General features: G+C 41.4%; 1 protein-coding gene across 1 annotated transcript in view; it reads right to left on the bottom strand.

The window, feature by feature from the left end:
- Positions 1–20,669, bottom strand: part of USP38 (ubiquitin specific peptidase 38) — a 30,633-nt gene extending 9,964 nt beyond the window's left edge. Inside the window, 10 exon segments of the mRNA XM_055794036.1 lie at positions 3,965–5,315; positions 6,469–6,575; positions 7,394–7,487; positions 8,064–8,257; positions 9,351–9,509; positions 12,302–12,403; positions 12,658–12,787; positions 18,590–18,725; positions 19,743–20,127; positions 20,129–20,669. Coding sequence (XP_055650011.1) covers positions 3,965–5,315; positions 6,469–6,575; positions 7,394–7,487; positions 8,064–8,257; positions 9,351–9,509; positions 12,302–12,403; positions 12,658–12,787; positions 18,590–18,725; positions 19,743–20,127; positions 20,129–20,428 — 2,958 coding nt within the window. The 5' untranslated portion in view covers positions 20,429–20,669.
- Positions 20,670–20,978: the final 309 nt, after the last annotated feature.

Genomic DNA, 20,978 nt, shown 5'->3' with positions numbered 1-20,978 from the left:
ACCATGTATCCACATGAAACGCGACTGCAAGCATTGGATTCAACAGGAAAATATGCAAATAATAACTACTAGGGTTTATATTCTATGTGGATGACACTGTTCCTCCTCTAAATGTTGGACTCTATAAAAAAAGGTTACATTACCACCGTAGTAGAAATAGTACTTTTCTTCAGGCTGTGTTCTTAAAATGGATTCTCCCTACCCCGATCCCCCTTACTCTGTCACCTACATGCTGCTATAATTATAATCCTAAAATAAAAAATAATCTGTCTTAGAGTTTGAAATTTCACAACTAAAAGATCCACATATCAACGGAAGTCACAGCAATTCTGACTGAAAACGTGACATTATCTTAGAGGCAAGTCTATACTCAGGGTGGCAGAAAACACCCTCCTTGCCCACCACACCTTCCCAGTTGCTTGTGTACGGCCAGCACTGGGTTCTGGATGTGGGATTTCAGTCACTGGATGACGTACATGACCATCTGTCTACACCAGAGGTGCTGTCAAGGTCAGGAAGGCCTTGTCATGTCGTGACCAACTCCACATGGAAGAAAAGACAGGCTATAGCTGTAGGTGACTCCTTTCTGAGGGAAGAGGGTCCCGTATGCTGGACAGACCCTCCCCTCAGAGAAGCCTGCTGCCTCCCAGGGGCCTGGGTTAAGGACCACCAGGAAGCTTCCAGCCTGGAACAGTCCTCAGACTATTTACCCATTGCTGCTCTTCCACGTGGGTGGCCATGAAGCTGCAGCGCATAGTCCAAGGGCAATCAGAAGAGACTTCAGGGCCCTGGGACGGTTGGTAAAGGAATCTGGAGCACAGATTATTTTCCCCTCTCTACTTCCAGTTGTGGGTGGTGACACTGGGAGTCGGATGGACCCAGTCTACTAATACATGGCTCCATAGCTCGTGTCACTGCCACTTTTGGATCCTTTAGTAACAGGATGGCCTACATGGCACCAGGCCTGCTGGTGTCAGGTGGGCCTCACCTTTCTCCAAGGGGGAAAGGGTCTTTGCTCACAAGCTAGCAGGGCTCACTGACAGAGCTTTAAACCAGACCTGAAGGGGGAGGGGGATAATATCAGGCTCACCCATGGACAAGCTGTGGGATGAGACACCAAGGTTAGAGGGGCAGGGTGCCAGTGAGGGCCCTCAGCCCGTTTCTGTGAGACATGCTGGCTACCCTGCAGCACACTTCAGGTCTTACCAAGATGAGCCAGGGGGTCCTGAGGTAACAGGAGACAAGGAGGCAACACCAATGAAATTCCTCAAAGGAGCTAAGAAGGTGACATGGCCAACAGCACAGGTGAAGTGCCCCTACACCAATGCACACAGTGTAGGCAACAGACAGGAGGAGCTGGAAGCCACTGTGCTGCTAGAAAGCTACCACCCAGCTGCCATTACAGAAACTTGGCGAGGTGAATCCCATGACTGGAGTGCAGCTATTGATGGCTACAGGCTGTTCCGAAGGGACAGGCGAGGAAGGTGGGGCAGAGGGGTATGTAAAGAAATGAAGGCTGTCTGAGGAACAGCCACGAGCAGGTTGAAAGCCTATGGTTAAGAATTAGAGACAGCGGCAACGAAGGGAACTTTGTGGCTGGTGTCTATTACAGGCCGCCCGATCAAGGGGAGCCTATTGATGAAGCCTCCTTACTCCAGCTACAGGAGGCATCGCGCTCGCAGGCTCGTCCTGCTGGGGACTTCAACCACGCCAACATCTGCTGGAAAAGTGGCATGGCGAGCTGTAGGCAATCCAGGAGACTCCTGGAATGCACTCAGGATAACTTCTTAAGCCGGGTAACAGAGAGCCCTACCAGAGGGAACATGATACCTGTTGTTCACCAACACAAGTGACCTAATCTGAGACACTAAGACTGGAGGCAGCCTGGGCTGCCGTGATCATGCACAGGTAGAAGAATTCACAGTCCTGAGAGACATGGGTCAGGCAAACAGTGAAGTCAGGACCTTGAATTTATGAAAGCAAAATTCCAGCTCTTCAAGGAGTTAATCAATAGGACCCCTATTTTTAGAACTTTGAGGGAAAATGCCGTCAGGGACAAGGGAGCAGAAGAGAGCTGGTGGATCTGCTCTGAGGGAACTGGCTGATGTACTTGCCAAGCCACTCTCCATGACATTTGAAAAGTCACAGCAGTCAGGTGAAGTGCATGGTGACTGGAAAAAGGGAAACACTGTACCCATTTTTAAGCTCTAGAAGTAGGCCCATGTGAATCATATGAGGTTCAACAAGGCCAAGTGCAAGGTCCTACACATGGGTTAGGGCAAACCCCAGGTATCAATACAGGCTGGGGGATGAAGAGGTGGAGAGCAGCCCTGCAGAAAAGGATTTGAGGGTATTGGTGGATGAAAAGCTGCACATGAGCCTGCAGTGTGCTCACAGCCCAGAAAGCCAACCGTATCCTGGGCTGCGCCAAAAGAAGCATGGCCAGCAGGTCAATGGCCCTGACTCTGCCCTCCACTCTGGTCAGACCTCACCTAGAGTCCTGTGTCCAGTTCTGGAAAGACAAGGACCTGTTAGAGCAGGTGCAGAGGAGAGCCACAAAAATAATCAGAGGAATGGAAAACCTCTCCTCTAAGGAAAAGCTGAGAGTTGGGGTTGTTCAGCCTGGAGAAGAGAAGGCTCTGGGGAGACTTCATTGCGGCCTTCTAGTACTTGAAGAGTACTTTTATAAGGAAGATGGGGACAAACTTTTTAGCAGCGCCTGTTGCGATAGGGCAAGGGGTAGCAGTTTTAAACTAAAAGAGTAGATTTAGACTACATGTAAGGAAAAAATTTTTTACAATGAGGGTGGAGAAACAGCAGAACAGGTTGCCCAGAGAGGTGGTAGATACTCCATCCCTGGAAATTTTCAAGGTCAGGCTGCGCAGGCCTTTGAGCAGTCTGATCTAGTTGAAGATGTCGCTCCTTACTGTAGGGGTTTTGGACTAGATAACTTTTACACATCCCTTCCAATCCAAATTATGATTCTATCATATGAGACTGTTGCTAAAGAATCTATGTTTTGTGCTACTCTGTCAAATCAAGAGGAGAGATGGCGTATGAACAGAGATGGTTAGGACACATGCTTTAACCTCACAGTCAGAAAATAGCTGCAGAGTTGCAATTTAAACTCTCAGTTCTCTTGTTTATGTTTGTAAAACACCTGCACCTATAACAACAGATTTTCCACAGTGAGATTTAGCTGACCTTTTCTAACTGAATTTACCTAGTTTTTCTAATTTAAGTCTGCCTAGAACTCTTTCAGGAACAGTTTAACACATCAAAGAGCACAGAGTAAAACACAGTTTTACTGTTACACCATTCAAACATCGCAGCAATGCTCAAAGCTAAACATACTGAAACATGGAGAACAGTGGCTTTTTTGTAACAGCAATTGAAGACGCTACTACAGCTAGGTGAGGTTGTTGGAGCACAGAGAAAGTGCAACTGGCAGTGGCTGGTCCCACAGAAGGTGGCAGAAAAAGCAAGAAAAGGAAAGTGGAATCTAGTCACTAACATCTGGTCTCCATTTCAGTGGTACTAGCATTTGGGTAAGCACAGTTGTATAAATAAAACTGCACTCCAAATGAAAATGTGCTAGTAAGAACACTGCTAACAAGTTTTTAAGTATGCTTTAGCTACTCTTGTGATTTATTAAAGGCAATGAAAATTACAACTGTTGAAAAGACTCTCCTGCAAAGAATTACTAGTGGTTAAACAACTTATGCAAGCATGTCTTCTAAAAAAAAATTAAACTGCAATGAGTTTAAGCCATTTTCCTTGATGCTTTCCATCTAATGGTGACAACTTTACTATGAAACCTGTCCAGCAGTATCAATACGGAAGCAAGATTGGTGATTTATAAGGATAATATACCAGAATATTTAAAAGCTAACTTTTTCTTTCTTTTAGACTGCCTCTTGTGAGTTTTAAGAAGATCACTCTTCATATACAATTTCCATCTTACCTGCAAGTACAGTTTGTTATCTTTCGTAATTGCATCCATGAGGTCTTTTTGTAGGGGAGGGTCTCCATTTACCCAGAGTCCATTTGCTGAATTGGTGTTGAAGCCACAGGTGCTATTTTGTTTTTTGTAAAACAGAACATAAGCAGTGTCCTTTGGAAATCTACTGGTAATTTTCTGGACTGACTGAAATGAGGTAAATGTCACTCTGCTGTCATTGAACAGAAACCATTCTTTTGGCATCTCAGCATCCAGCTCATTTTCTACAACAGTACAAGGACTCTCCTCTGTCAACAACTTATCCTGAGGAGAGACTAAAGAAAGAGCTGTAGACTGGTGGCAGAGTCCTGAAGGCCCTGACCCAGTAACATTTCTAGCATATGAGTAATAATGTCCACTTTCAGAGGATACACCAGAATGCACCACCACAGAGCTTAACGTGTAGGGCACCAGTTGTGGGCAGGTCACTTCATCAGCACCTGAGGGCTTCAGTTTTTTAGCAAGATTTTCTCCAATATCAGAAATCTCAACACCAACAGACCAACCTCCAGAAACTACAGCTAAAGCGGATGTTGCTCTTTTGACTGGCAGTTCTAAAACAAGTGGCAGAGACACATTGTCCAAGATTTTGCGCCTTATATGACACTTTGGATCATATGAAAATCTCAAAAGAGTGAGAATGAGGTATTCAGGTTCCTCAATGATTTGCATAGTTTTCTCAGCATTCTGTAGAGAGGCACACTTTTCACAATAATACTTATTGTCTCCACTGAGGATCTCAGGTGCCAGAAAATAATTCAGTAAGTCTGTAACTGACAAGGTGTTTTTACCTACTAGTGTCTGAGACATATCCCTATTATCTTGAACTTTGTTGAGTTCAGAATTTGTCGTATTCTCAGAGTTTGGCTCAGTAGAAAAATCTTTCATGGTTCCTTCATTTATTATTGTGTCACATCCACCATCTACTTCCAAATTATTGAGGGGTGTTTCTCCAGCAGGACTAGTTGCTAAAGTATTAGTTTGCACCATATAGTCGTCTTCCACTTCAGAATGTTCCATACATTTTGGGCCAACATTATCCAATGATGTTGGAGGACAGAAAGCCAGAGAGAGATCTGTGAAAGCTTCTTCCTTTTGAGACATACTTTTGCAGTTCAAACAGCATATAGTAGTCTTCAATTTTCCTCCAAACATTTTCTCTATCAGAGTTCTTTCCTCACTTCCCATACAAAGTGCTTCAGCAAATACCTGTGCTTTATGGACAGCTTCTTGTGTCTGGGACTCTTCATTCATTATACTTTCAGAAGTCTTTGCTGAAGACAATGCTTTCAAGGTTCTCTCTTCTTCATGCAGCCTGAAGACAAAGAAAAATAAATCTAAGTAGCTGTGCTATTTTCCAAATATCGCTGCACTATTTCAGACTTTTTTCTCCAGTTATGCCAAAAAAATATAGTTAATACGGTTAAATATTATGTTTAATATATAGTACACATATAGTAAAATATGGTTAAGCGGCTAGAAGTGTCTTACATTTAAAAAGCTATTTGTTATTTTTTATATAAGCAAGCTGAACCATACAACAGATCAGTACTATCCAAAACAGAGTATGAGAAAAACACAAATGCATTTAATGTGGGTTTCATTATATGTAACAGAACACAATGGATATACTGAGAGAACTGGAAAGTATTTAAAAAAAACAAACAATATTTTTGTTATTTACCATTACATTATCTTAATAAATCAGTTTACCAGTTGACTGGTTCTGTATGTCAGACTTTCTTAAGAGAACAAGTAGCTATTTATCTAGTGCCAGACTATTTCCAAAGAAAAGGTCAGGATTTTGTAGCCAAGAAAGTTAAGAAACTACAAGAAAAAACAAACCAAAAAAGAAACCCAAGACAGGGGAGGTAAAAAACACCACAACAACAGAAAAACCCCAACAGTACTTCACTATTGAGCTAATCTTCTCCCGAAATGAAATGTGTCATAAAGCAATACTGCTTAAGCCACATCTCATCAAGCCAAAATAAGAGGGCTACTAATAAACCTAGGTATTTTTATCCTGTTCCACAGTTAATTTGCTCGTTTATTAAACTGGTTATAAGTGCATGTACACCTCTCCATGACTTCTGACCTGTATGAAATATAGCTGTCTCCACCAACATGAAATTCCAGATGCACGACTAAACTGCTTTCAGCAACCACGTGGATTTTACAATGGGACCACGACTAACACCCAAGTTCAGATTTGTAAAAATGGAACACTACTATCACTATAACCTGCTTTAAATAACATGCATACAAGATGGTACCCAGATTTACCACAGATTAAATCCATGATGCAGAGTGTTTCATAGACGATATAGAAAACCAGAGACAGCCAGGAATGAGGCCCAAAATTCCTGGCCCTCACACATGCAGTGGAACTGTTAGATGGCCACTCCTAACAGTTCAATATTGTGATAAGGGTAGATTCATTCCCATTAACGGCACAATAACTGTACCTGTCTAGTAGGAATCTGAGATATTCTGAGCAATCCTGCTGGGATCGAGGAGTGAACCACGGTGGTCTGGAAGCCTCAAAGAAAATTCTAGGAGCATACGCCTCCCTCTGTGTAGGAGAGGGACAGACAAGAATTACTTAAAAAACTCTTTATATTACTGTGATATTGACCACTGAACTTTGGACTACATTATCCTAGAGGAACTCTATGAAACACATGGTGCACAAACTTTTAGAACAATTAATCATAGGACAAGAAATAATTTTGTAGTAATCACCTCTAGTACAAAGATAAAAGTAGCAGATCCTGCAAGCAAATACAAAAAGTGTAGTGAGTGTCAACCAGCTGTGTAATACCAGTTACTGATCTTGCTGGCAAGCTTAAAAAAAGCTTTCTTTCTTCAGAAAAACACCAGTATTTCCTAAGTACCAGTTTATTGTTGAAGGTGATTCAGCCTCATCCCCTTCACAAGTTTATTTTTATTTATCAAAGAGAACAGAAGTGTCTTATGGCTTTCTACCACTAACAAAATATTGTTAACAATAATGATCAGAATTTGACTTACAATAAAATTTAGTGTAAAAATCACTGCAGAAAACCACAGTTTATCACAGAAAGTTATGTTAAGTCAGCTTGTATACCAAGTAAATTCTTAGATTTTTTCATTTTGGCTTCTCAAAGAAAACATGTTACTGTCCATTTATAGAAACAACACAATGCCAAGATGTTCCACTTATGAAATATACATTTCTTTAAGTCCATTCACACCACGTGAACATTTGGAGGCAGACTCATTCCCCTACAAATCTATCACACTTACATTTTTAATATACTCAAGAGGACTCCCATGACATCATGTTTGTTCCTAAATTTTGTTATATAGATCCAGGCTTAAAAAAAGAACAGATGAAATGAACTGACATACCTGGGTATGGGCCAAAAATGCAAAAAGATGCTGTAATTTTCTCATTAGTGAATTACACCCATTTAGATTCAGAGACAAAACATGTCTTCTGAAACTGAAAAAAAATAGATTACATTAGTTTCCTTGCTAGATGTCTAAGAACAATACAGTTACCATTTCAGCTCAGAAAATTCTTCAATTTGAAAGAAAGCAAAGCATGTAACACTTCCCTTCAATACCTGGATTCTGCTCGAGTGCAGATGCCAAATTATTGTACAGTAGGAACGAACACTGCAAAAAGCCCATTTGTTTAAACATTTAAATGTTTAAGAATGGGCTAGAGACAGTCAAAAAAAATTTTAATAGCTTCCAGATTATAACAAAAGTACTACCGTAAACTCTTACAATACCAAAGGGATCAAGGTCCTTATCAAGGACCAAAGGGATCAAGGACAAAAAGGGACTTATCTTTTGAGACTAGACAGAAGGATCAGAATCTTTAACGACTAAAATTGCAGTTTCACAGAGCTGGACTTTCAACAAAGCAACCAGTAACCAAGTGCAAAGAAACCCACCCAGCTCTAGTAAACTGAGACACCCCAGGACACGTCAATAATCTGCGAAAAGCAAGAATGCAACAATAGTTGCATTTGTTTATTTGCAATGAAAAGAGCTGTTGAAATGGACTTACTCCGTAGCCATAAAAAGTGCCTGAATAACACTGTTCATGTAGCAAGTGTTTCCTAGATTAATTAGGCCTGTCTTCCCAGTTTCAGATTTTCCAGAAAGTCTAGATAAACAAGATGGCAAAGAACTGGATTGAGAAGTCCAAGCACTCTGGCTGAGAATTAACTTAATCTTCTCTTCAGTGGGTTTGGGCATATCCTAAGAGAGAAACATTTAACACACTTAATAGGTTTTTGTAGTAGGTCCTTCCATTCAACATTCTTACATCTTTGGTCGTTCCCATATTCTCCTTCAGGGTCTTGCTAGCCTTGATAGCCTAGAAGATACACACCACACACACCACCCCATCCCCCTTCTTCAAAGCTTTCTTTATTCAGTTCTTAAATAGCAAGAATAAGGGGCTAGTGGTCACTTTTGACCTGTACATTCACAGAATCCTTTCTGCCACAAAAAACTACCTTTCATAATTCAAGCTTTAATAGAACCCTAACACATCCTCTATTCTACTAGAAATACATAACTGCTCTGTCAAATCAAAATGTAAAAATGGAAGAATAAACTCCAGAATACTTGGAATTAAGCTGACAAGGGCTTTTAAAGCATCAAAACATTTAACACTGCTATAAAATTAGGCAGTAATACCCAGTGACTTTTTGTGGTTTTTCTTTGGTTTTGTTTTATGTTTTCAACGTTTTTTTGGTTTAGGGTGTTGGCTTTTTTAAAATTTATTTTTAAGTGCATTATGCACTTAAGTATTTATCTACAGAAAGCTAAATTTTGCTTTGAAACAGCACTGGCCAGCACCCTTTACCCACACAGGCATGCAATACTGACCGCAGTATTAAGATGTTATGCTTAACAATGGTCTTCTGGAGCTAGCCAAAGATGAACACCATGCCAAGTACTCCTCAGAACCTACTGCTCTTCAATACTATTAGTGCTCTGAACTTTTATTTGAAGAGTTAGTTTCTAGCTTGGGCTGAAATGAAATGCCTTGAATAAACCTCACAAAAGTCTATTAATAGGTATGTGAGGCTTAAGAAATCACATTTTACTTTTAACAAAGGATCTAACTTCAAGCTTTTCTTAAAGCCTGCTGTAATTTTATCATGGACAGTGAGGACAATTTCTCTAGCGTATTCCAAATGCAGTTAAGAATTGACATTAAATTATGTGGCTACCTCCTTTCTCCTAGCAGAAGTTCTAAAGATTTTAGATCTATGGGGTTATAGCTTTCATATTGAAAGGAACGAAACAAAAACTTTCCACCCGCTTAATATTCCTAATATACCTTAACAGCTTCCAGAATGGGTTCATAGAGCTCTGGAAATCCTGAATAATGATACATCATGCAATGTATCAACTCAGTCAACTGCATCAGAAAGGCAGTACTGGAAGGTAAGCCATCTCTTTTGAAGGAATGAACCAAACCAACCACATGTGGGACAATCTGAATGGGAAAAAAACAAAAAAGGGTGTTAACTGCATTTTTCCAGTTGTTTTTGTTGTTCTACAAACAACTTTATTGTTTCAGACATGCCAAGTGACAGGGGACCTTTTGTTCTTAAACAAGAAGCGGCTGAGAAACAAACATGCATTATCCTTTACCCATGACAATTTTGAAACAGACCAATTAATTATCCAATGCTCTTTAGCTCACATATCAAGTTTTGGAACTTCATGGATATAGAAAATGCACATTAAGATTTTAACCAGTCAAGCTACCAAAGTACTCACCTTATTAAGGATATTAACAGCAAACATTTTACTTTTTGCCACCACTAACAGTGCAGTATCCTGTTTAATTTTATAGATACAGTTTTTAAAACAAATCTCTCCATTTTCCTTAAGCAGAGTAAGATGCTTGCGATCTGAACGCAATGAATACAGCCGTGGTATTTCAGTTGACAAGATGGAAACTGGCTCACAGCTCCACCTAGCGAGGGAGCTAGGCTCAAGAAGCCAAGACAGTAATTTACTAATAAGCTAAAAAAAGCTTACCACAGATATGGTAATTTATGTGAGGATTAGTTCAGGTTCATTACCATTTGAAATTGGGTACAAATCTGAAGTGTTAACTCCACCTCCTTCCCCTTCTTCAGCGCAGCTCTGTGTGTATTTTTAAATTGATGAGACTTACTTTTAATATTAGTCTTAAAACCTCAAGTAGAAAGTTACTTCAATGCAGTCCCGAAGAGTAGGGACTTCTCACTGTGAACGGAAGTATTTTAGATACTTCTGTCTGTTTCCAAGTTATCAAAATGGCTTAACTGTGAAAAAAGTGGATGGACTCATCATAAATTAGCTTACATATTGTTTGATAGTAAAGACAGGAAATGCAGAACAAAAATAATATAGCTATCATAATTTTAGTGAAGTATACCAATTACAGGAATTAATATACTTTAAAACACCAAAGTAAAAGGGGCCAGGTGCAAAATACTCATTTGCCAGCTCTTCAGATATCTGTTGTTCTCTAAGTATAAGGAATATTTTTACATCTCAGAGGAACAAACCCTACTCTTTCTGTAAGCAAGGTATCCACAGTTTAAAAATGAAAACACAGAGATTAAGTGTTCAATGTACTACCAAGTGAACAGCGAAAGTTGCAATGAAAAATTTCTTTCTTTCACTTTATAAATGTGGGTACACTGCAGTAAGAAACTATTGAGCTCCAAGAACTGAATTTATATAAAGTAGATCTAAGATACAATAATTTTGCACAGACAAAGCACATGGGAAGAACAGAAAAAGTACAATTTCTCAACCTGCAAGCCAAGTTCTTACTTACTGCTGCATAATACTGAAAGTTACACTTTGAATACATACAGAAGTATTGCTTCTGGCTTGAGGCCAAATTAAAATTTTATGTATCAGCAGATTTTAAAATTCTGTAGTACACATCATGATAAACTCTGCACCTATACTATATAAGTGCAAGACAGTGTTCTATATATATATAAAAAGTAATTTATGCTAACTATGTTCAAGCATAGGGAAGGGGAACATAAGCTCAGGTGCATTGCAAAATAATGTGTATTTATCAAATGTGCATTTAAGCCTTCAGAACATTTACTATAAAAAAGTAAACAAGTAGTTTAAGTCCGGGAAAATATTATCGGATACTAAATGACAGCAGCAGCTGAAAAAATGATAGTGAAGAATGTTTAAAATGGAGGGAAAATGGACACGAAGTACTGCATGCAACCCATGGCAGGAATTTTCCATCCGAAAGCAAACAACTATTTCTAGAGTAAGACATCTCATACTTTACATTTTTTTCATGACAGTTTTGTCTCAGGAACAAAGGAGAACAGCAAGACAGTAAATATACAAAATATTTGTGTTTAAGCCTATTCAAAGCTACTTTGCTCTTTCAAACTAATTTCTACCCTAGGCCAATATTAAGGCAGCAAAGGGAGGAGAAACTTCAGACTTCTATCACTAAAAAACGGCGTAACAGCCATAAGGCAATTACTCTTGACACTAATCAAAGGGTTTGTGACCCTTTCAGGCCCAAGAACCCTGGGGAGAGCTTAGAGAAACAGTGTGCCAGGCTGTTACTTACTATGGTTCAGTCTGAAAGATGTGTATTTCACTTAAACTTGAAGCTGAACACAAAGTATGAGAACAGGGAGGGCGCAAGACTTCTTTCTGTACTAACATGGACTGTTTGTTTCTTTCTGTAGTAACATTGTCATACCCTAGCATCTACTGCTTTAACCGGAAAACTGCATTTTGAAGAGTGGCCATTAAAAATAGTGTCCTTCAGTTTGCCCACATGAACACTAAAATACAGATAGCATAGCTTTCTTGAACTGAAGTACTTCTTGGGCCTCATGCACCTATCCAGGGTGACTAGGTTATATATAGCAGATAACTGGTTATCTGTTTACCCCAAACAGTTGTTCTTGGAAGTCTACTTGCAGCCCAACTTTATCAGTGACTTCACATAACATAAAAATATTTCCAGAAGTACATGGTCAAAGACAGAATGCTGTGTCCAGATGCTACTGCCAGAAATATGTACATACTAGGGAGACCAATATTTGTTTCCAGTTAAAGTTGAACCTCGAAGTTAGAATGCCTAGTGCTCTGTGAACCACAGAAATCTGATGCTGGAAACCTGAAACAAATATGAAATCCAAGTGCCTCAATTCCGTTACTCTCTACACCCACTTTAGAAATCAGATGTGAATGACATTTCAAAGAACTCAAAAAAACATTTATTTAGTTACTTACCAAATGAAAAGCTTCTGGAGAATGCTGAAAACTGAGTAACATGTGGGAAAGGACAGCGAGGGCACCAGGCCTCACTAGAGGAAACCAAAGTCGATTAAAGACCTAAAAAACCCCAAACATTTATTTTAGCATATCTAAATAGTGAAGTTTCAGTAGAAATGTAAACAAATCTCTAAATTCACAACCATTTGAAAGAGACATAATCATTACATGCAATTGAAAGCGATAGATACATTTACATCACCTTTGCGGAACAGTAAGATACCTGTCGCAATACAAAAGATGTTATGCAATTACACGGCTGTTACAAATTCCTTTACTTCTCCTTCAATTTTGAATGTTCTTTTCACACATACCAATTCAATCTTAAGCAGAGTAACATCGATGAGGATTGTAAATTTCTGTACTGCAGCCAGTCCTTTCAGCAGTGCAATCACCCATGTTTCCACATGCTGAGCCAGAGGCCAGGACAACCAGTCAATCATTCTGAAAGATTAATGAAAAATAAAAAATAAAACAAAACAAAAAATCCAATGTAGCACTAATTTTAATCTCAACAAAAAGATTATATATAACCCAGATAAGTTACACACACAAACCAGAAGTAACGCAAGAAAGTTAGGCAAGTAATAAAATAATTTTGATTATATCTCAAGTCATTTGACTCTAACAATAATCTGTTTAACACATGACAAAAATACGACCCCCTCCAATACATAAGCACAAAAAATCAAGTATTATATACATTATTGTTGCTTGTTATTTAAGAGTATGAACTCTGGTTTTATAGACATTAAGCTAATATTTTCATTTTGTGGTAGAAACTTACTACTGAAGGTGAAAATGTGCCTGTATATGGGAACCTCCACTTCTACAGCTATTAAACCAAACCAGAACAAAACTGACTAATAAGCCTAAATTTGAAAAGGAAGAACTACCTTCCTGGAAGCCAACTCAAATATTCTCAATTAATAAGGTAAAATCTAGTAATTTTAAATACATGGCAGCAGGCACTACCAGGATCTTATAATAGCTATCACCAGCCTGGGATCTATACGCACCCCAATAGGAAGAGTTTCACTACAGCTAAAAAAATGATATAACAAAGAGACTTTATCTGCACCTAGAAAATATAGTGAAATATCAGCAATGGAAAATAGGGGTATTCTATCCTTCTAAATTAATAGACAATTTCCACCAACACTTAAAGCAGAAAGGCAGATTAGCTAAAGCAATTCTAAGACACAGATGATATTGTAAGGCAGTACCAGCTAAACCATGAGATTTAGGCTTCATTCTTCTGAGATTTTACTTAGCAATATATTGGATTTTCTTTAATTGTCCCCAAGATTCCCTTCTTCAAACCAGATGAGGCACCACTAATTAAGTAGAAGGAAAAACCTTTTACCATGAGAGTGGTCAGACATTGAAACAAGTTATACAGTAAGGCCAAAGCACCTCCATCCTTGCAGAAAGCTTTTAACTCAACTGGACAAGGCCCTGCACAGCACTGCCTGACTTTGAAGCTGCGCTGCTTCAAGCAGGGCTGAACCAGATGACTTCCAAAGTCTCCACTCAATCTGTGCAATGCTGTGATTCCATTCAATGATTCTATGAAAACAGGAAGCTAGAAGTGGATTTCTTTCCTTCTTTTCTGATAAAATCATTAATCTTTATGAGGAGATTTAAGACATTAAATTCTAGCACAGAACTGAACAGGTTACAAGTAACCAGTCTAATAAAGAGTCTACAAATCAGCATAGTTTATGATCATCAATCTGAAGCAAGACTGTAAGGTCTTATATTCCCCCAGGAGATTAAGAGAGCTTCAAACAGACTGAAATCAGGGTTTCGGTCCTCAGATTCCAAACTCAAAATCACACCCTCTAGCAACACCAGACATGCAACTGGACACGCTGTATTGATAGAAGAATTATTTACTTAAAAAAAGAATGAGAAAGAAAAGAAACAAGAAATATGTCAGTATCTATACAGAAAAACAAGAAAGGATTTGAAAACAGAGGATGTTAGTTAAATCCTCACAAGCAGTTAACAAAACATGGCCTTGGGAGAAGGAACAGGCACCATAAATATGTAGTAACAAGATAAGCTCAAGGAGAAACAAATGGTTAATGAGACTAAACACAACATGACTTGAAATATCGCTGAACTATCCTAACTGGCATACTAAAAGATCCACCCTCGAGCAAAGAAACCCCCTACTAACAAAGCCCCCTCCCCACAGAACATGTTGGTAAAAAAGAATGTACCTTTAAATGGAGACAAGGCTCATAAGAACCAAGGAAAATTAAGTGTGACTAAACATAATTGCAAACAATTGTTCAACACGAATACAATGTTTTACTCTGTGTTAAGAGGTGTGTTAGCTGTGTGGATTTACCACCCAGCTCTGCCCAGACATGCAATAAACATCTCCGCTGTGTGTGGATGGGCTCTTGCTCACTGGGGCCAGAACCCAGATTTGGGATAACAGTATTACCATAAACAACCTAAATCTACGTAGTGTTTACAATTTGAATCTCAAAAATGTACAATAACACATTCTGAAATGTATATCTTAGGATCACATACTATCTGCAAATATAACGTTCAAAGGTTTGTCTAAAATAAGGAATCATTAGGACTGATCAAGCACAGATCTTACTTGGTTTGTTCCATGTTATTACAAAAAAAAAACCCCATGACATCATAATCGATGCTCTGAACTTACACAAAGGTCTCATTTCCTCAAGATACTCGATTCAAACATGTTTATTCTGAGCACCCTTGCCACATACTTTCTAGAACACAGAATCAAACAAGTGGGCCAAAACTGCTTTTGCCTGCAAAGAATTAACCTCAACCTAAAAAATGGGCTCCGAACCTCATACTCCTATCACCTTCAAACCAATCCCCTCCCCAATTTGTAGGGTTCTTATTTTTCAGCAGTGGTGCAAACACCTGCACAGTTAATTTAAGCCCAATAACAAAAATATTTGAGTTTCTTAATTAACTTTTTAGACAAGTAAAGAGTATTCTGTAGAGTCTGACATTAGAACCACTGTTGACTACTGTTTTGTAGACTATGCGCACTTTCACCAACGCTGAACTCCAAATGAAAAACTGCTTTTGGGTGGGAGCTGGACCCCCTCTGTTCCATCCCATTGCTCTGGTTATGTGATGGGCCATCCTGTGTCATCTTTAGTTAGCATAATTAAATGCTGAACTATTCAACATTGTTACTAATGGGACAACAGCTATCATTTCAGTATGATTAACCTTGTGAAGAGAAGCCTCATTCTCTGCATAACTGATACAGATAGAATTCCCGTTCTTCAAAGCTGTTCCTGCTCTTAAAAGCAGAGTCAATGCTCTTCAGAGCAGAAACAAAAGCCAGAAAAGGAAACAGACGTAAACCTGCTGACATGCCTGAGACTGTCCCAAGAAGCATTAAATCTGAGATCTGGTAGGTGAAGATTAGATGTTTTGGTTACTAAATCCTCTCTGAACTGCATTTACTTGGCTCCTGCTCTGTTGCAAGCAATGACTGCACTTTTATAACAAAGGCTGATATTAATATGGGACATAATCATCATGAATAAAAATACAGAGGATTTTTTTTCCTGTTTGACGAGATTGAGAGAAACTTAAAGGCCTCAAGAGGACCTCCTGCCTCATATCACACTAACACAAGCATGCCTAATATCCATATGTACCTAACCAAGACAGTATTTCTGGTATCTCTGAATAGAAAAAAAAAGTTATCTGTGCAACCTCAGACAGTAACTTCTATCACAAAAGTATCTTCTTAGCCACATCAAAGAATCTGGCAGCTCAGGTGCAAATCCCTCAGCTTAGAAAAACAACAAAACAACAACAACTGAAGATGCTCAGACTACCAGGCACCCCACAAAGAAACCGATTTTTTACAATATTTTACTTTTTAACCAACAGGGCAAAGGGCCCAGTCATGTCTGGAGTTTTCCTTGGCAACATTTTAATTTTCTCTAAACAAAGATACTTGGGTTAAAGCACAAAGAAGCAATATACTTGTCAGGATACTGACTATAAGCAATCAATTTCCTCTAAGAACTCTGAAGTAGACCCTTAAAGTAGTCATACATCCCAGAAGAGAGACAACAAATTTCTGCTTTCCCTCGCTGATGCTTCAGGTAAGGCTTCATGAGCCGGCTGAACCAACTAGCACCAGCTCAATGATGCCAAAAAGCAAGCACCCTTTCTCACATGAGCCTATGACTAACCTAACCCCACACACACACTGAAGAGATTCAGTTTATTAGTCTTCTAATTACAGATTATTTACTAATCTGTGTTCAACTTCAGACAGACTCCGCAGTATCATGGAAGTTATCCTTAGGAAGTACGCAACAAGGCCTCTATTTTGCAGTCACCAAAGCTCTGCTGACTCTCATCAGGAGACCTTCTTGTTCCTGGAATTCTGCATCTCCTAGGAATGATGCAAGCCTAATGACAACATTGCCATTCGGTGCTCCAGACATTCCAGATGCATTATGCCCTTTGCAATTACTCCTCTAAGCCAGATGAGAGCAATTACTAGTTGCGAAAACTAGAAAAAGAAACTGGAACAGTATTGACATGAGAGTATCTACAAACAGAAATAACAAGAGGTACCAAAAAGTAAATCCCAGGGAACAGAACCAGAGGTTTGACTCAGGTATTGCTTCAAAGAATGAACAAGGCAAATAAGATTGCACTGCCCTTTCAAAAACAAGAGGAAAAAACCCACCATGTGGCTAATATTAAGAAAGAGCACTTATTTGATAATAACTCCTATTATATTCAAAGCTCAGCTCTGCATTACTTCTCTAAACAGAGGGCACACAAAGAAGCCATTCTAAAGCTACAATTATACGATCACATCATGTTGAAGCAGGTAATACAACATTAATGTTAAAGTTACACTAACATGAAAATTAATCACCAGTACTGGCAAATTATTAGCATGCACAAATCCTTCTGAATTCCTCACCTTTGAATTTTAGACTGGGCACACAGCTTGCTTAAAATCTGCTCAGTCAAGAAGATTCTTTTAAAGTCCCTAAACAGTATGTCTTATCCCAAATGACAATATTAATGCTGCTTCTTCTTCTCATTAATTTTATGTTTTCAAATGAAATACAAATTCTCAATTTAATGTAAATATGAGGAACATTTTCAGTGTGATCAGGATTTTACTAAGATATGCAAGTGCTATACTACATGAACATTCAAGTATTACACTACACACGCATGGATATAGTTAAATAATATAGAAGACAAATTCTTTTAGTTGAAAAGACTTTTAGAAAGGTTTTTTTATATAAAAAAATAGAACAAATTTCTAATGGCCTCCTGCTTAACTACTTTAGATATTATTCTGTTCTTCAGTGTACAATAGCAGCTTTTTCCTTGCGCCTTAAAAATTAATTGAAAGAACTCCAAGAAGGTCTTCATCTTTCTCCTACTGTCATCTTTCTGCATCACTATTATTCACATATCTGAAGACACTAACCAAGATTCCCATCTAAATCAGTTTACAGTTCAGTGTTTACTCATGTTTAGATCAGTGATGAGTATAATATGCAACTGTTTTTACATCATTGCTACATTGCTAATATTCTGTTACTTAAAGAACTTTCCAAAACACCTCTGGAGGCCCGAGTGAAGATAGCAACAGAGGCTGTCCCCTGCAAATCCTACTAAAAAAATCATGAACATATCTAAGCAGAAAACCCGCCTCAAAACTAAGCAGTAAAACTCGTTTATAACTGCCTCCTCCCTTCAGAAGAGGAGACTACAGGTAAAATAATGACATGAGAGCACCACACAGCCTGTTGGAAAAGCAGAAAGGTTGATCTTCTGAAAATAAGGCCTTGTTTGTCAGCTTGAGTAAACTCACAGAAGTTTCCCGTTTATGCTACCTCCCATACAGTGGAAGATCTAAACATAAGATGTCATCTAAAATGAACAGAGCTGGCTTCCTCTTAGTTTCTAATTAACCTTCTTCATGACCCTAGCAAAGCATAAGAAAGAAGCCACATTAGCAATGAAAGCAGCAGCCTTAACCTGAAACTATGGCAGGAACATCCACAGTATCATAAACATACATTACCTTAACATACTAAACAGCCTAACTTACAAAACCATTTTGAAACGTTGGTCTTTTAACGTTTTTTGTTTGTTTATATGGAACCCAAGTGACACCTTCAAAAAAAGACAAGACTAAGGTAAAGAGACTTTTCCCCCCTTTACAGTGGAATACAGTACCTGCACAGAGCTTGAGTCATACTTGCATCTTTCACATTTGGATCTGTAGTAAGGCTCCTGATGAGTACTGTAATCATCTGTAATGGTATGTGCTGCACAAGACTTGCCAGGGCAACAGAAGGTTCAAATGAAGAATCTGTAATAGTTGAACATGCCATAATATAAGTAACTAGAAAATCCCATAGGAAAAAATAGGCTTTATCTTCTATCCTACAACTTTCACTGTAGTTGTACAGTTTTGAGACAGTGAGTCTTTCCTACATCTAACATTCTATCATCACAAAACAAAACAAAGTTCAAATGCATTAAAGACAATTAATAGCCCTGAATTACAAACTCCTTTTGTCCACCTAAATATCCATGCAAGAAAGTGGCTGACAACTTCTTCCTCCACCCTCAACAGAGCTGAGAAGTGGGTTGGGGTTTTTTGGTGGTCTGTTTTTCTCCTAAAAAGTAGCAACATACAATTGTTTATCATAACTGACATTAAGCCTAAGGATCCAATGCAGCTGGTATTTCCCACATCCTATCTCAACAACAGCCTGCTAACCATGCCAGTTATGGCAAAATTGAACATTAAGTCTCCTGAGTGTCTCAACAGCAAAGACACTTTCTAATGTCAGCTAATACAGCACTTCATAGATCTCTGAGGTCAAGAAGGACCTATTTACAGCAGCATCAACTCGGGCAGTGAATGCTTCCTACGATACCCAAGTATTACATGTTCCTTACATACAAGCCAGTTCTTGTAGGCTAAACAGTTCCAAGACCCAAGGTGTCTCTTTGGAGGGAACAAGGAGGATGAGGTGCTTTTGATACCAACCAGTTTAGCTTTTCCCTAACGGGACACCCAAAACTCTGTTCCAGCATATCATCTAAAGCATTGCAACAGTAGTTTTTCCAAAACCAGCCACCATTTCCCCGCTAGCTTCATTCTGACGCGGGGATGGGGGAAGGCTTTGCTGTCTCGACGGCCACCACGATGATGCATTTCAGCATCTGGGCGAGGAAGCAACGGCTGCAAGGCAGCGCCTGCAGAGGGACCGATGCTGGCGGCGGGGAGAAGCCCCGCTTTGCCGGCAAAGGGCCCCCTCCCCCCCGCACGGCTCCCTCCCGCCTCCCCCGACCCCGCTCCCCGGCGGGCGGCGCTCACCGGCGGCGGAGATGACGGCGAAGAGCTCCTGCAGGGAGGGCAGCAGCGTGTCGGGCTCGGCCTTCCAGACGCTGCGCAGCAACCCGCTGACCTGCGTTACCTGCGAGACGTAGAGGCGCAGCTCGGCCTCCCGGCTGCCCTGGCTCTGGAAGTGGGCGATGCTGCGGACCAGCTGCTGGCAGAAAGCGAGCGAGAGCTTCCTGCCGCGGGGCAGGCACTGCGGGAAGTCGCCCAGCAGCTGGCAGAGGCGGGCGCAGAGCGGCGGCGCCGGCCGCTCGCACACCAGCCGCAGCGCCTCCACCTGCAGCAGCTCGAAGAGCTCCAGCACCGAGGGGCAGCTCATGATCAGGCGCAGCCCCGCCTGGATGTAGTCGAGGATGGCGGGGGTCGCGGTTGCTCAGCTCGCCGTAGCCGCGCTGCAGGAGGCCGAGGACGAGCCCGCGGTTGAAGAAGGCCTCGAACTCGTCGCGGTGGTAGCGGCCGTAGGCCTCCAGCACCTGCCGCCCCACCTGCCGCTGGAAGGGGTCGGGGCCCTGCAGCACCAGCCGGGTGCTGAGAGCGAACATGGCACGGCACTGCGCCTGGCTCAGCGGCGTCTCCGCCGACTCCACCACCCGCCGCACGATCACACGCTTCAGCGGCAGCGGGTGCGACGAGCTCACCAGCCCCTCCAGGATCTTGTCCATGGCGGGCGCGCCGGGCGCATCGGCCGAGCGGCGGCGGCGGCGGGCCGGCCCAGGCCTCGGCAGAGGCCGCCGCCGCCGCCTCCCCGCGGCCCTCCCCCCGCCCCGCCGCGCTATGCCGGCCCAGCAGTAGCGGCGGCGGCCGCCGCTCCCGCGCCCCGCCCGCCCCTCGCACGGGCGGCGGCGGCCCCGCTCTCCCGCCCCCGGCTAAGGCAGCGCCGCGGCCCCAGCGGCCACCGCCGAGCGCTTCCCCCGCCGACCCGGAAGCGAAGCGGCGCAAACAGGAAGCCGGCACGCCGGGTCGGGCGGTCACCGCGCGCGCGCTAGCTGGTCGCCGCACGCCCGCCCCCTCGCTGCGGCGCCGGCCAATGAGGAGCGAGGGCGGGACGGGGTGGCCGCTCGACCCCTCCCCCCCTGCTCAGCGGCGGGTCGCGGTGGTGAGGGGCTGGGGTGTCGTAGTCGCCTGGTCAGCGTGAGGGGCTGCGAGGGGCCGAACGGTGTAAAGCTGGCGTGTGCCGCGCACCTTTTACAGTTTTTACAGCGTGTGCCGTGC

The sequence above is a fragment of the Falco peregrinus genome, chromosome 2 (assembly GCF_023634155.1).
Source record: "Falco peregrinus isolate bFalPer1 chromosome 2, bFalPer1.pri, whole genome shotgun sequence".
Lineage (NCBI taxonomy): Eukaryota > Metazoa > Chordata > Aves > Falconiformes > Falconidae > Falco > Falco peregrinus.
This window is presented reverse-complemented; position numbering and strand designations above follow the sequence as displayed.